The sequence below is a fragment of the Salarias fasciatus genome, chromosome 11, assembly GCF_902148845.1.
Source record: "Salarias fasciatus chromosome 11, fSalaFa1.1, whole genome shotgun sequence".
NCBI classification, from domain to species: domain Eukaryota; kingdom Metazoa; phylum Chordata; class Actinopteri; order Blenniiformes; family Blenniidae; genus Salarias; species Salarias fasciatus.
In genome coordinates, this window is record NC_043755.1 from 17,173,900 (window position 1) to 17,190,335 (window position 16,436).

The window sequence follows — 16,436 nt, forward strand, 5'->3', positions numbered from 1 at the left end:
ACCACTCATATCATACTAGTTTATTGAAACAAGTTGGGCAGAATTTGTTATGAAAGTCATTTACATTTTGGTTTTTGAACTTATCACCCATGCATTCTGAAACACACACTTATTATACATAAGTATTCTACACTTAGATGTTCAGGATGATGCTGGAGCAGGCGTCGCTCCTCCTCCTCTTCTTCTGCTTTTTGGGAATTCACAGACAAAAAACATGTTGGCTTCACAGTCCACCCGAGCCCAGGTCCCGGTGCTGAGCAGCTCCACACAGCTGGAGTTTGTCGAGGGAGACGATGGAGATTTTACATCCTCCACCTGGTTCCAAGTTTCAAAGCCCTGCAGAGGGCTGGAGTCTGCATAGATGTAGGTGCTTGATCCATTCTGATGACAGAGAGTCAATAAGAGAAAAAAAAGTTAAGCTTATTTACCACTGGTCAATCACCAGTTAAACACATGACAATTTCATTCATTAAAATGGACAGCTTTGTTGTAGGTTAACTTGCTGCTTTGCATGCTTATTATTAACATACTGACTCTTCTTTGGAATCAAAAACATCTACCGTGTCCTGGCTTTGGGCCTGCACGCCGATGTAGACGCTGGTCAGTCCTGCCTCGCTGACGTAGTCAACCATTAGCCGGTTGGTGTTGTTATCTTTGGGCATGGCTATGGAGCCTCCTCTGAGCCTGCAGTTCACTGAAGCCTCTCTGAATCTCTTGGGCTCCTTCACCAGGAGGTAGTACCTCTCCTCCGTCTCCCTCAAGCCCAAGACAACTGCACAGGAAAGGTTTATTAAAGAATAAATGTACTCAGAAATACCTCCATAGTCAAGTAATTTCTCCATGCGGGATTTACTTTAACTTTATTTATATAAAACACTTGGATCAACAGAAATATCTCCATTTTATTAAGCAATCTTGATGTCAATGTTTAAAAAAGTAAGAGACAGGTTATAAGATTGAGATCAAAAATTGAAAAAAAAAAAAAAAGAATTTATATCACCTAAGACCTTGTTTCAAGTCACTGGTGTTGTTTCAACTCAAAGTTGGCTACAATTATAGAAAATATTCTTTATAACACTATCTCAGATGTTTTGAAAATGAAGATCATCGTGATGAAACCAAAAAAAAGACAAGTCATATAAAATAAAACAACAAAGTGTTCTGTTTGAAATTGATACAACTTCTATCTCTACAATCAGTCTTTTGTTTTCCATCACAATGATTGTCAGTTTTTCATCTAAAGTACGTTTTGGTTAAAATGATCCACCAAATAAAAAGCATGACAACAATACTGCAGAAAGCTCACCGTTCTTCACAAACTTGACTCCGTTCTTCAGCTTGCTCACGTTGAGATCCAGCTGTCCAATGACCTTCCTGTACCTGCCGCAGTCGCACGTGGTGCCTGATGAAACACATTATTCTGTTATTTAGGTTTATTTAGCGTGGTCTTATCTTAGGAGTGTTTGGGGAGCCTTGACAGCTGCTGAAGCCACTGAAGAAACCGTAATAGGACTGTAAATGGTCAACACGAAGATATATTAAACCACATTATTGGGGGCTGCGTTACATTATTAGAGCAGTAATAAACAATTCCAGGTATAGTTCAAACAGTTATTTGGCAGCATTTTTAGTAGAGCCTCTTCTCAGTTCTCTACAAAGAAACACTGTGAATCATCTTTTGATCTCTGATTTGCCAAATAAATTACACTCAGGAGTGACTTCAAAATGAAAGCAGCAGCGATGAGTCTAGGTTTTCTCTATAAACTCTTATGGTTCTCTTTACATTTATAAATCTATTTTGACAACCTTGAGGCAGTCAAAAACAAACAGAAGTAAAAATCCCCACCCCCCCTTAAGAGGGACCCAAAGTGGGTAACCACTGATCAACTGCACAAATGAAGTGATCAGAGACGAGCAAGGCTTTGTTTTGATCCTCACCTGCTTTTCCTTTGAAACCTAGGAGTCCATCCAAACCTGTATCACCTTTGTCTCCTGTTGAATGAGAAAAATCCTTACTTGGGAAGTAAGTAAATCAGTGAATGAATGAAAGAACGAGTGAATGAATGATGTACTGCCAAAACGGTTGTTTTATTAATAAATGTTTTTATATTGAACAGAAATCAGTCCATTCATGGTTCAGCCCTCCACAGCACTTTTCTGTGACTCCTCAGGCAATGACTTGTCCACCTAGATAAGAGGCTTTAATGTGGCCATTCAAACCACTCTGCATTCTGCAGTAGAAGGTATCATTGAAATTGGTTTCATGTTGAGATTGTAGTAATTTCCCATAATTGCTTCATTTTTGTTAAAATGTAGTTATTTTTTATCGTGTACACTCTGCACCAAAACAAAGAAATGTTTACACTTAAAGGTTAACTTGTCACTATTTTACAGGTCTGAACTAATGTGTGTTTGACATCCTTGCTTCAACTGAGTCATGTTGATGTACTTACACAATATCACCACCAGATGTCAGCATCACACACTCTAAACAAAACGTGCAGCATGTACTAATTTGTAACTCATGTATGTGTGCCACATAGATTTAACATGCCAACATAACTACACACAAGTGTGCGTGTGTGTGTGAGAGAGTGGGTGCATGCTTGAAATTGATTTGCAAATAAAAAATGTGCAGTGTAAACACGATCAGTGTGCTCCAGCCATCCCTCCAAACACGCTCATTAATGTGTTGTGGAAAATAACCCCACTGGCAGTTGAAACTTTTGGGGAAGTGGGCAGCAGGACAAACATCACAATGGCCTAGTTTGGACGAGGAACAGTAAAAACAAATATGAGCTATGCCTCTTTTGTAATGTGTGTGTGGAATTAAAAAAAAAAAAGACCCCAGTCCTGTGATGCTGGTTTGTCGTGAGAGTCTGGATATATGCAGACACTTTTCCCATGCGCATGTATGTCTCTTACGTAAATGTACCATATGCAGATGTTGAGATTAAATCCTTCTTATAAGTGAGTCACGGTGAGCGCTGTGACTTGTTAAACACTAAGTGAATTTTGGTTTGCGTTTCTGTTAAAGTTGGCATTGCTGAGGAAAAAAAAAAAGAAGAAGAAGAAGTATTTTTCCAGGTGTTTTATGAGCCTCAAGCTCTGAGGATCAAGGAAAAGCCAACGCTGTGACTTCACTGCTTCGCCCGGGATGGCAGATGCACAGCCACTTTCCTGTAAGTGCATTAAACATAATGATTACTGAGGAAAGTGAACGTCTAGGAAGGAAAGGGGAGCAGGACTGCTCATAAAATAAAATAAAGATAGAAATTGGTGCAGCCACATAGTGCAGCGCAAATGCATGAAATCATTCTATTGGATTACGTTCGCTTCGATCTTTGGATGTGATAACTCAAAGCTTAAGTTAAATAAAAACTCTCTTTAGTCAGCCTGAAACCACCTAAATGGCAGATTTAAGAAAGTATTCTCAAGTGGATTAGTCCTGGAACTAAATAGGAGTGCTGATTTATACAAAGATGTCCGTTTGACTTATAGGGCAGCAGTGGAAGCTCAGGAGGAGTTTAAAGAAATGTATTTCTTTCTTTAAATCAATTTAAAAGTCAATACATTTCTGCAGAATCCTCTCAGCTACCATTTAACATGAAGTTTATGGCTGATTTTATCATAACTATTAAAAGTAGATTGAGCTCTAAAAATATGGTATTACAAAGTCTTTGCTCTTTTCATTAGAATTCCTTTTTTTAATGGAAAGAAGAAATGCATGTTGGTGAAAGGCATTCCTTTGACCCCCAGATGTGACCTGCTGCTACTCTCCATCAAAGCTTTCTGGTGCCCCTCAAGAGGAGGCCTGTCACACTTTAAAACTACTGGAAGGTGAAGTAGACGGGCTTCAAATACAGAGAGAAGGGACTTTTCCAGAAGGAGAGCAGCTTTCTGTCAACCTTCACTCCGGAACATGAAGTCGAGATTTTAAGCTTTTAATGACTTCTCTCTGTTGTACCTTTGTCTCCAGCAGGCCCCATTTTCCCCATTTGGCCCACTTCTCCCTTAAGCCCGGGTTCACCCTGTGCTCCTGTGAAAGAGGAGAAAGAGCAATAGAGAAGGGAAGAGAAAGGTAAGACCTCCAGGGCCCTGTACAAAAATCTCAGCTTCTCACTCTGATAATGATGTCCTAATCTGGTACACAATATTCCAATTAAAAAACAGTTTTACACTCCGTTCCGCAAGACAAAACACGGTACATATGGCCAAGCGTTCCATAAAAATGGAAACATTTTCATGAATTAAAAGTTCTGTTAAGTCTTATTCCATGAAGTCTGTCTGTAAGCACAGAGCCTCTCAGACTTCACTCCAGAGTAAAGAAATGTGTTCATGCGCTGTCTGAGAAACGGTGATCATATCCATAAAATATGCTTAGCTCCCTTTATTCATATTTTCTTTGTACCTCAGACTTTTGATCAGATTACTGTCAACACAAGTTAATCTGACAGCTGCTTGCTCAGACTGTAACGCAGCTGAGGTGCAGAGATATTGCATCATTTCACATGTGAAAATGTAGGATAGAATATCGGAGTCAGACAAACTGTTTACATACGTATATATCTAAATTTCTGTATGCGTGTGTGTGGGAAAAGCTACAGAGCAGACCGAGGCTCGCTGCCAGCCCCCGAGACGAGTGTTTCCTCAGGAAACCATTCAAGTGGAAATTGATGGCGTTTAAAACACTAAGTGACGCACCGGAGGAGCCGATTGCTATTAGAAGGATTTGCCCCACACACACACACACACACACACACACACACACACACACACACTCAGCCTCGCACTAATATTTCACTTCTCCCTCTTTTCTCCTGTTGCTCCTCCACTTGATGATTTGTGAGCAGCTGGCAGGAGGTGTGAGCTCGTATAGATTGTGTGAGGTCTGCAACGCTCAGGCCTTTGGGAAAATGTCTCCATAATCTGAGCGCAATTTTTATGGAATTTTCTGCCATGGTGTCTGAGACGCGCCCTCGCAAAGTAAACATTTTGACAGCGCTGACCTGGGAGCTGGATGTGAGAAGTGGCTGTGGACGTTTGTTTTTTTGCTATATGATGAAATTCAATCTGTTGTCCTCCCTCCCGAGTCTCTAACAGTTGATTAATGTTTTGGCAGTTCTTAGGCTCGCCAGTTAAACCGTCTATCTAAACGCCAAGATAACAGCTCTTCCTATCAGCCCGTCTTTATAGTGGCCGCCCCCTCCCACTGGTTTAACGTCTGGATTCTCCAGCTGCTGGGGGACAAAGGAGGTGAAGACCGCGCTTTTTATTGGAATCACGGCCGTTCAAAACACATTTTCTCAGCCCCTCAGCTCTGTCAGACTCTTTCACGCTCGTGGGAATGACCTGGATCTCATCAAACTTGAAAAATGCAAGACTTTAAAATGCTACACTTATTCATTTAATGTTGTTTGCACAGTCATAAAGGGAAAATATGAATCCCGCTGTTTGTGGAGAAGAGAGCAAGGTCACACGACAGAGGCCTTGAGCTACTTTTTCCATTTGTTTCCCCACGTGCTCGCCGTCCCCTACAGGTTCTACACAAGACTGAAGACCCCCTCAACTCTTGTGTTATTCACGGCGAAATTTCCACCTCTGCAGCAGCGCTGATTTGAGACCAATTAACAAATGCAGAGCTGCAGCACACCAGCTCGCTGATGTTAATGACCTCGGAGCAACAAATGGTTCTTGTTGCCCATGGGAGCATTAACAGTCACGTATTCCCTTTTAACATTCCAAAATTAAGCAACTGTTTCCTGTAAAACTGCCTAAATTAAGACGGGGAATACATGCGTCATCTGTTAGGCTGCTGACATACTACAGTTACAAAATCATCATAGAAACCTGCATTCATGTCTACTGCGCGCATACACACAGAAAACCATAATGACCGGGTCCGCTATAGCGTCGGATAATACCCGCAAAGTTGAAAAGTTGATAAAAAAGGTTCACACAGACTGTGCATACCTTCTCGCTTTTGGAAATGGGTTCTGACATTTTTGTCAGATTTGATGAGAGAAGTGTGCTGTTGTGTTTAAAGTGTGTGTGTATATGTCTGGGCGACGACCTCTGTGTGAATCTACTGGATAAAACAAACATCGGAGGGAGAGCGAGAGGGCAGCCAGGAAACACCGCTTTTAGTGTATTCGTGCATGCTGTTACATACATGTGTCTACCTACGTGCACGGCTGCAACTCGAATCTGCCTGCCTGCGTTCCTTGTGCTCATAAGCATGCGTGCATACACTCCGGAGTGTATGTGTGCATGTGTGAGCAGACAGCTGTATGCATTACATGGCCGGGTCGTGAGCCAGATAGTCGGAAAACATATGGCGGAACGGGACAATCCTGCTTCTTCAGCAGCAATTAAGAGGTCTGGAACACAGAAGTGTTGTCTCTCTGTCTGGCTAAAGAATTCATCTTACAGTACAGAAACCAAGTGATAATTGTTTGTTCATTTTCATTACACCTGCAAATAAAATAACATCTCAGCCTGAATTCTCAGAGTGCGGGTGTGTGAATACAAGGGAACAACAATTCTACATACTCAAATGTTTCTAAGAACATTTGCTGTCTGTATCTCAAATATGTTTTTGGACTGTGGGAGGAAACAGAAGTACAGAACCAGGAGAAAACCCACAGGGGGAACATGCAAACTCAAAACAGAAAGTCCACTCCTGTACAGACATGAACCCAAAAGTGGTCAGCACAACACTACCGTGCAGCCCGGAGAGTTTGCCAGCGCTTTTTCATTTGGGAAAGCTTCGCTCGGAAGACCACAGCAAGAAAAATGAAAAATGGCATGAAATCACACTGACAGAATATTCAAGAGTGCCAACGCTGCCTTCTGTAAAGAAGAGCTCTTTGGCGCTATTATTTGCAAGCTCAAGACTAAATGAAGAAAAAGCACATTTTGCTGCAATTGCCTGATTTTGTGCTTATTAGATAGACTTTGCTCAGCTGCAGCCGCAGACACCTGGTCGCAATGTTCTCCACAAGTCATCCAGCAGTCATCCAGCTAAAACAGTCACTGAGATTATGCAGATATTTGCCTCCTGCACTATTGTCAGCCGCAGTCTGATACCAAAGCAAATTTTATGAGGACATTAAGGGGATGTCCAGGGATTTTCACACATGAAGCACTGTTTACAGCATTACTGTGAAAACACTGCATGACTCCAGGGGCGGCGACGTCACCTCAGTCAGAGCCGTTAGGGGCTTTTTCTAAAAGATAAAACTAAAAAAAAAAAAATGCGCACTGGAGAGGAGATGGAAAAAAATGTGAAATCACACCTTTACACAATTTTGTATCTCACTCCACATTTTCATTTCCAACTACTGATCAAAAAGTACATGGGTTTGGACTTATAGCTCGCTCTGCGCTGTGATGTAGCGGTTAGCACTGTTTACTGTTAGTCTCATGGTCAAAATCTTCCGCTGACAAATGCTGGAAAATCGTTAGGTTAAACAGTTATGATGAAACCGTAGTTGCCATTATGTCAGCAAACTGAGTCAGGGATTCCTGTAACACATCAATATCAGCTGCAGCGACGATTCGGTAAACCCCCGAGTGATTGGTTCTTAGAAGATTTGCATGGAGGGACTGCACAGTGTTTGAGTGGTCAGCATCTTTGCCACACAGCGAGAAAATCCTGGGTTGAGGTAAGGAGCTTGAGGGCCTTTTGTGTTTCCAATTTGCATGTTCTCTTTATGTGTGAATTTTCTCTGGATGCAACATGCTTCAGAGGTTAACTTATGATAGTTTCATAAGTGTGAATGTAATTATTGATAATGATCAATACATTATTTTTCCATATTCTCTGCATTTAAATAATATGCCATTGATAATTCACCTTAACTCGAAGCAGGGAGGTAGGTCGGTGAGGTAGAAAGGCCTTGCTCAGGTATCCATAGCCATCAACTGTCAGCAGTGGGATTCCAGTGAGCCTTCTTCCACAGGCTTCTTTCTCTAACCTTTACACCGTCACTGTCTTTATCTCTCCGTGTTTGCCTTGTGATTGACTGGTGATTTATCCTGAGTGCACCGTGCTCTTCAGCTGCATGGCCCCTCAACCCTGACGTTACATAAAACAGGTATATGAGGTGGATTAATGGATAGATGGGTTAAGACCTCAGACAGGTTGGCCTTCATCCATGTTTGTCGCAGTGTGTCACACTGTTATCATAATTTACACAATTTAAACTACCTGCTTTTTGAAATAAAGAGCCAGAGAAGGAAGACCGTCACAAGATGTCAGTATATTCTTTATCCTATATTTTATTTGTTTTCACACTCTTGTAATGTCCTCCTACTGCAGGGTCAAAGTTTATAAAACCGGGAAGATATGTGCGCACAAAAAATGTCATGAAAGGTCACAGTAAAAAAAAAAAAAAAAAATTAATTAATTAATCAAGTTTAAAATCGATAATTGGAAACTTTGACACCAAACTGATATCGTGATGAAGACGTACCTGGAAGCCCTGGTGGTCCCGCCTTCCCCAGTTTCCCCGCATCTCCCTCTTCCCCCATCTCACCTTTTTCTCCTGAAAGTACAAGAAAAGATAATTGGTAATATTCATCCATCTTCTATTATTATTCAAGTCGATCCCAGCTAGTTGTATTGCTTAAATCCAAATGACATATTAAAGAAAGAATGTTTCCCATCATGAGAAGAATAACAGGCAGATGATCACATTCATTCATGATTTTAGGATTCGGTCATTACGGGACAATGTCTGAATGATCTGTGAAATTTATGGACTTACGCATGTATAAACATAAAAATGACTCTCAATAATGTTTCAGGAAGTTTTACGATCAAATTCACAAAAGCACAAACTGTGTCCAACATTTCGTTAATGACACTCTTCCCATATTTTGGAAGCAGAACTGAGACGCAGTGAAAGAGTTTTATCGCTCAAACACCTCTTGGCAAGACAGGTTTTTGAGTGTCTATCAAAGCAGCAATTTTCTTCCATTGTTGATGCACAAATCAGGCTATATCTTATTAAGTGCTGCATTTAGAGACACACATTACATCAATCCGCATCTGCTGGCCCGAAGGAGCAGACAAGAAAACCGATTGCCGGCACTCTTTTTGTCAGGTCGTGTAGAGATGAAAGGTAAATCGCTGCAATTTGAAATGAGCCGGCCGGCATTAAAATTCTTTCATTTTGTGGACTACTGAACTAAAACCATGTGTAAGAAAAATGCTCACAAGAGTCACTTTAGGTGATTAATGTGTCAAATCACATTACAATCATCCAAGTCAATTACATCCCGGTAACAAAACAAACCGTGTGAGGAAAAGCTTTTGTTTGATGGTCGTTGTAATAGAATTTATTTCTAGCAAATAAAAAAAAAAGGCATTTTGGCCTTCAGTGTCTCATATTTTGCTATCTGATTATGAAATACATGCTGGTAAATCTATTCGAGTGCGATTTCGTCAAAGTACCGGTAAAGGCAATAAAACTATGTTTGTTGAAAAAAGGTCAAAATAAAAATGCGCACATTTTTGGGGTGTATGAAACATAGAAAAATGCACGTCAGACACCCACTCAAATACGCAGATGGGAGCGTGTGCACATTCGCACACTGACTCTGCGGTTGCTTCAATCTGGATGAGTCTTGAACAAATAATCCCTTCACTTTCGTGGCAGCTGTCTAAATACAATGGGCTTTTTTTTTGCAAAGCACAAAAAAAATATAGTGGAAAGCTGTGAAAGTGTGCTTACTTTTGTTCAACAATTGCACCTTGTAAATGTTCATTTTGCAGTTTAGGCACTATAGTTCGGCGTCAAGTTAATCAAAAATAAATACTCAACCAGCTAGTTCATGAAAATAAAAAGGTTTTTAATGGTGTGCTCGTACGTGTATGGTTTTGTTAATGGAGTCTGGTGTGCAGGTTGTTTCTGGGAAAGTGGTTATCTTCTAGCCAAAGCAGGATACAGTTACTCCAATTACAGCAGCATAAACTGTGTCTAAAGGCTCGTTCAGTCTGCATGACTTCAGCCATCTTAAAAGTTCATTACTTGCCACACTGTGCAGTGTGGATTTCATAAACCTGGGTACACTATAAGTTTTGCTGAACAATGCCAACCTGCTGTGTTCTTTTTTTGATCCTCAGTGCATCCCATAGATCGGCTTCCGCGTGAGTGTGCACTCAAAAAATTCAAGAGGAAATTCTGTACGATTACTCTTTTTTCACATACAGCTGCAGTTTTAGGAAGTAAAGTGACACATTCGCTAAACTGTCAGCGGATAGAAAGATCATAACTAAATACCTTTTCATCCATGACAAAAGTGACAAGTAACAAGTTTAAAGAGACTTCAGCCATTCAAACTGCATTGAGTAATAATGGTATGTTACTTCAACTCGGAAAAATACACTTAGATATTACAAAAGTAGTTGTCAAAAGCTATAAAGCTCAGTGTTATTTTCACAACTTTTTGTCTTTACTTTATGCAGCAGTATTTTTCACTGTCTCACCTCCTGACTGCTTTGGCTTTTTTTTCTTCTTGATTTTCAGTATTGTAAAAGGAGCTGACAAAAAAAAAAAAAAAAAAAAAAAAAGTGCTCATAGCCCGATCTTGTATTTTATTAGGTCTGTCTGTCTGAATCAGCGGGGGAACCAGCTACTTGATGTCGTAAACTGAGAGCTCAGACTGGGAGGCTATTCCTTCCAAAAGACCGGAGCAGCAGACACACAACTCGTAAACTGCAGGACATTTAATGCTTGGTAGCTTTATCATCAGCTCTGTAAACCACCAATCGTATTGGGGGTGTTTCTTCAGACGGTGTACACTGACTAATTTAATTTAAAGTGAGGTCATAGACTTAAACTGCTTAATCTCCAGTAATTTGTCCAAACAACAGCAAAACGTAGAACTGTTAAGGATTTTAAACAGCAGATATCAGCATGCCTGAATATGTGTGACAGTTTTTCAGCTTTAGATCCAGTAATCTCCATGACTCTCATCGAACAGCTCAGAGGGAGATAATGTTACCTTTAGCTCCAGGAATCAGAGCGTTGGTGCAGACTTCTGTGGAAGCAGAGATACAGAAGCAGAAAAGGACCAAAACGCAGAGGACCAGCAGCCGTGGCATCACAGACAACAGGATCCTGCTTTTCCCACTTCTATTCGAAGATAGATCCGAGTCCCGAGCAGGACGAGGGTTTTGTGCGGCGTTAATGAGCAAGCATACCACAGAGAGTCTGTCCTGAAAGCATGCAGCACACAGACAGGCTTCAGCACTCTTGTTTATTAAGTCTTATCAGTTTCGTGACAAAATGTCAAACAACACTCACCAGATTCCTGCATTCCTTTTTGACTTTCGCCCCTTTGGTTCACTTATATCTGCATAAGACAGAAAAACTATAAAGTTAGTAAAGAAACATAATTTAGAAGCTATATGCTTTTATTAGTATTATTATTTAACATTTTGTCAAGCACATAGAAGAGCTGAGCTTTTATTTTGTTGGAAAGGACAAGGGGACATTTGCATAGCACATGTGATCCACCTGTGCTTGGTCTTCACACACCTAATGATTTAACACAAAGCACAGAGCTCTGATCATCCTCCAGCTGCAGAGCAACACATGCTTTACATCTATCTATTGCAAGATTGTTTAAATCAAACACATGTATGTGCTGAATCCTGCAGGAGGTTCGCTGATGAATGTTTAAAAAAAGCAAGAAGAAATTAGTTTTTCACTCTAAAGTACTTGAGGGGTGGAGAAAAACGGTGTAAATATTTAGATTTAATGGAAAGCTTCTAGTGATTAGAAGAAAGAGGCCTATCTCCTCATCAAGAAGAAGAAAGTAGCTCCTCTGTGTCTGCTGGTTTTTTCTCCGCCTGTCCTCCCTTTGCACTTCCTCCCACCCTTCAAAACAACTCAACGGAAGAGGCTGACATTCATGCAAACACATCCAACGCGCACATATATAAGTTCCGTGCACTCTCCGTGCTCGCTTACACAGAGAGTTGCAGGAAGACCAAAAGTTCTGGTCTGTCAACATGTGATGAAAAGATGGAGGGAAGAGAGAGTTTGAAGGCCCCGGAGGGAGAAAGGGAGAGGGGAAAGAGAAGGGTTTGTGAGGAGCAGAGAAGGGCAGGGACAGATAACGAGACGGTGAGTGTTAATAGGAGCCGATGACACAAATACGAATGTTGGAGTAACGAACAGAGACAACAAATAAAGAGGAATGCGGTCAGAGCGACATGTCTTGGCATAAACCATCTCCTCTTTGGAAAGTTCTGTTTCCTGGGATTTCTTAAATATCAGATCAAGAGGACAAGTCATAAGGGCGTTGGTGCTATGAACTGTGGAATTTATGAAGACACGTTTCATTCATTAATAACGATAACCTTCAGGGATCAGTCAGTGAAACACTCCTTCCTTTAGAACATGAGTTGGCACTTTGTTAATCTGCCACTTCAAGGTCAGATGCTTTGTTGTTTCTTCTGTGGGTGGCCTGTTTCAATATAATTTGCTTTTACGGACAAAAATCTTTCAAACACATCCATGCTTGGCTGGGAAAATGACAAAAAACATCTTCTGCTTAGTTACAACTCATTTCTAATCTTGAGAAAGCCACCCTTGACAGGGAAAATATTGTGAGCCCGATACCCTCTTGGATGAGTCGTTGACATTAATCAGATCCTGTTGCTGATTGTGATGTTTGTTTCTTTTGGGTTATCTTTGAAAAGCAGCTTAAACCGCACACATACACACACTGAAAAATATTTCAGGCCTCACACACATGATACGAGTGACAGAGTTTGACAACAGTTTCTTTTGGCTTCTGCCACAGCTGGCCCGGCACTCCAAGCTCGTATCGTTTCTGCTGAGGAATTTGTTGATGTCAAGCGCTGTGTACTTTGGCATTTCAGCTCTTCTATTGCTCTGGATTTTGGTGCCGCTAACAATAACTGGATGCCTTGTGGGCTTCCTCTGTTAAAGTTATAACAGAGATGAACGGGGCCGGTGTTGTAACAATAACTGTGCCTCAGAAAGCTGCATTTGAAGACTGATGTCAGTCACATCGCAAGCAGACTGTCCCAATTCTACAGCGTCTTTAATCACAGATCGCAAATGTGTCCTTCCAAAACAACCAAATATCCAACAGGTTCACTAACGTCACCAACGATCATTATAACAGTTTGTTTTTATTGGTGTGAATAGGGAGTACACAGTGTTCACCAAAATTGCTGCCGTCTTTCGTGATTCTTCCTGGAGCTCTAAAAACCTCTGGGTTTGTTTTTAGATGCATTTTTCTCGTTAATCACCACTAGCCCCACCCAGCATTCGGCATGTGTCAACGCAAATAAATAAACGTGATCCCCAGAGGAGGGAAACGTTTTACAGATTGGTACTGGCTCTGTCTAATTCCAAACAAACTAATTACAAATAACTGGAAATGTTTGTGAATTTACGGGTTTCCTCAGTGCAAGTGTTACCAAATTGACCAAAGTTTCAGCCTCTGGCGGGAGTCATGTGGGACTGGCTAAAATGTCCTGCAGCCCCAGATTTGTAGAAAGTGGTTCTGATGATGGACGGATGGGTTTCCTTTGGCTCCTTTTGTGTTTTAATCCCATATCATGTGACTGAGATCACTCCAGTCATTCTGGAAACCCACTGTCGACCTTCCCGTTTCAGAAACGTCAGCCTTCCCAGGCGGAGAGAGCTGCTTCCTCTGAGTGACGCTGCCCCTGAATTGAGATGCAGTTATTGACAGGCATGACCACGAGTGCTAATATGAGGTTTTTCTTTGTTTGGTGCATGTTTGGGAATGTGGAAAAAAAAAAAAAAAAAAAGAAGAGGAAAACTGTTTGAGTTCAGTATGTGGTGAAGTCAAACTTTTTCTGTCCACATGGTAGTAAACCATTGCCCGTTAGCATCAGGCCAATTTTCACTTTTCCTCTTCCATCTTCGGTTTACTCTCATGGTCTCCTCGGGGAAACGTCTGGCCCGTTAGATTTTAAACGCTCCATTATGTGCGCCAGATGCCTGCCAGTCCTGTCTGTCTGCTGTTTGGTGCGGTGTGGAGAGAGAGAGGATCAGTTGGATGTATCTTAGCATTTCCTTCGTATGGGAAACAGCTGCTTGTCTCGCTCGCAAACAAACAATGAGGTAAACGGTTAATAGAGTGAAGAACGCTGAAGCCTTCTGAACAGAAACAACGAGCTTACAATCACTGACGTGCCAAACAGGGCATGTAGCAGTACTTCTTTCTGCCTGTGTGAGCTCACACAACACACACACTCTCAGGATACCTCTACATGCACATAGGAACAGCCCTGCTGTTCTGAAGGCTAATTTTTTTTTTTTTTTTTTTTTTTTCACATGTGGTTTAGATTGTGTTCTCTAATTAAGATTGTGATTCACACTCCAGGATTGAGGGTTGACTCCACAGTGGTAACCACACCACAAAACAACCCTGTTTTCTCGGCGGCTCGCAACGTGCACCGAACGTACCGTGTGTAGCTTCAGTTTAGTGGCGGTATAAACTGCCCACATGTGTGTCAGTGACAAATCGGTCGGCAGCAACTTTCAGCACATAAAACCTTCACCCAGCCTTCGGCAGCACTCATTTACTGTACGCAATGAGTGTCAAAATCGCCTGGTGTTTCCTGTGAATTTACCAGAGACAAAAGGTCCTTTCTTGGGATTCAGTAAACACTGGAGTCACAGCATGTGTGACATATCTCTTTGTTTTTTTTTTTTTGTGTGTGTGATTTCACTTTTCTGAGGAAGTGAGTCACTTTATCTTCACGTCGCTGAATGTAATCAGAAGCATCCTTCAGTTAGCCTCAGTACTTCCTGAAGAAGTCAACCATGAGTGCCGGTGGTCTCTGTAATCAGCAGCGCTGTCGCTGTAATCCCTCAAGCATGATGCATGGCAAAGTAGACTGAGAAACAACACCGGGATAGATGTGAAAGAGAAATGCGGAGTCATACAGGCTTTGCTCGTCTCATCAAATACTCAATTTTGCAATCCTGTGGAGATCTAAATATAATTGTGTATATTACTTTTTACAGAGAATCTAATAAACAAAAAACTTGCCACATCTTTGTCTTGAACAGCAATATTCACACACATATGTGCAACTGTAGATTTAAAGGACAAGTTCGGTTTAAACAGTTTTCACGTTGTTTATAGAACGAAGTAGAACAATATAGTCACCCAGAAGGCTATTCTGATCCGATAAGTGGTTCGGGAGAAATTTAGATCCAAAGTGGAGCTGCAGAAATCCGTATACTGTTAGCCAATGGGGCATGTGTGGCGCCGGCTCCCAAAACGGCTTTAATCGTCCAAAAACTCAATAGTTTCACCAATATTTCCTCATGGTCTACTCATGTCACTCCTCCACGACAGCCTGGTGTCGCAAAATACATGCTGTTGCGGTTTTACAGATCTCTGAAGTGAATATGGTGATTTGGATGTAAACTGAAGTACATTCACCAAGAGACACAGTAGCTGGTGCTGTGCACCTAAATTGTTGGTCGCCAACCGCTTCCGAAGAAGAAGAAGAAGAAGATGTTTGCAGTTCAGAGATCTTCTTCTTCCTCATCCTTTAAATTAATGAGGAGCAGACTGACACATTTTAATCTAATTTATTTTCACATATAGATATCCAGATACGAAATATCTTCAGTTTGATTTTCAGTGTCTTGCCTGATCTCAGGCCAGCCTGACACCCCGGTTTCACACCAATCGTGGAAAGACCCTTCCACTGTGGTCGGAGCAACACGTTCAATTCCCACCTTCTCTCTCTCCTCTTTATCTTTTCCCATGAAACAATTCTCCCACAGTATGACTTTCCCAGTTTTAGTCATTGTGATCGCTTCGAAATGCAAACAAACACAGAAGAAAAAAGACAAACCCACAGAATGTTTGTTGTTGCAGTCGTAGAACAACATTGTGTCTCGCACTCTGTCACTCCACTACTGGGCACGAACAAGAAGATCAGACCCAACTTTTCGACCGAGTCTTGCACTTTCGATGCTCTGTTTGCAGAATACACCAGAGCTGAAGTTTATTATTTTATTTGCATCATGAATCATTTCATTGATCTTATATTACACAATGTCCAGTGGCAACAGGCCAAAAGAGACTGTCCCATCAGCTGTCAGCACTGTGTGAATCAGTCTGTTTCACTGTCTAGTTCAGCTGAAATTATATCAGCGAGCTGAAGGAAGATGCTCTTTGAAGAGAAAATCGGCTGTTTATGGTAGGAACATAAAGACAGCAGCTGAAGCAATGATTACCGTTGATTGATTAAAACTACTGCTGAACTTTGCAGTCAGACGGGTTTTGGACTTCTTTCCAATCTATCTGCAGTCCATCCATCTCCCTGATGGGTCCATGTGGAGTCGCAGTGGCATCCGCTGCATCGTCCTGCAGCTCCTCTGCGCTCCTTATCA

The 16,436-nt window shown here is 41.4% G+C and overlaps 1 protein-coding gene across 1 annotated transcript; it reads right to left on the reverse strand.

Annotated features, from left to right (window-relative positions):
* Positions 1 to 43: 43 nt before the first annotated feature.
* Positions 44 to 11,113, reverse strand: colec10 (collectin sub-family member 10 (C-type lectin)). Its single transcript, XM_030103027.1, has 7 exons — positions 11,014 to 11,113; positions 8,478 to 8,549; positions 3,968 to 4,039; positions 1,939 to 1,992; positions 1,307 to 1,402; positions 561 to 772; positions 44 to 381 (listed from the first exon to the last, which is right to left on the reverse strand). Exons 1-7 carry the CDS (start codon positions 11,111 to 11,113, stop codon positions 142 to 144), a joined length of 846 nt encoding a protein of 281 aa, XP_029958887.1. The 3' UTR covers positions 44 to 141.
* Between the last annotated feature and the right edge of the window lie 5,323 nt (positions 11,114 to 16,436).

What these genes read in the sequence shown, in the direction of transcription:
- colec10 (XM_030103027.1), bottom strand. Translation starts at nt 11,113, where the DNA reads ATGCCACGGCTGCTGGTCCTCTGCGTTTTGGTCCTTTTCTGCTTCTGT. An exon ending in TCTGATTCCTGGAGCTAAAG is followed by an intron (nt 8,550 to 11,013) that starts GTAACATTATCT and finishes TTGTACTTTCAG; the next exon opens with GAGAAAAAGGTGAGATGGGG. An exon ending in GGGGCCTGCTGGAGACAAAG is followed by an intron (nt 1,993 to 3,967) that starts GTACAACAGAGA and finishes CTCATTCAACAG; the next exon opens with GAGACAAAGGTGATACAGGT.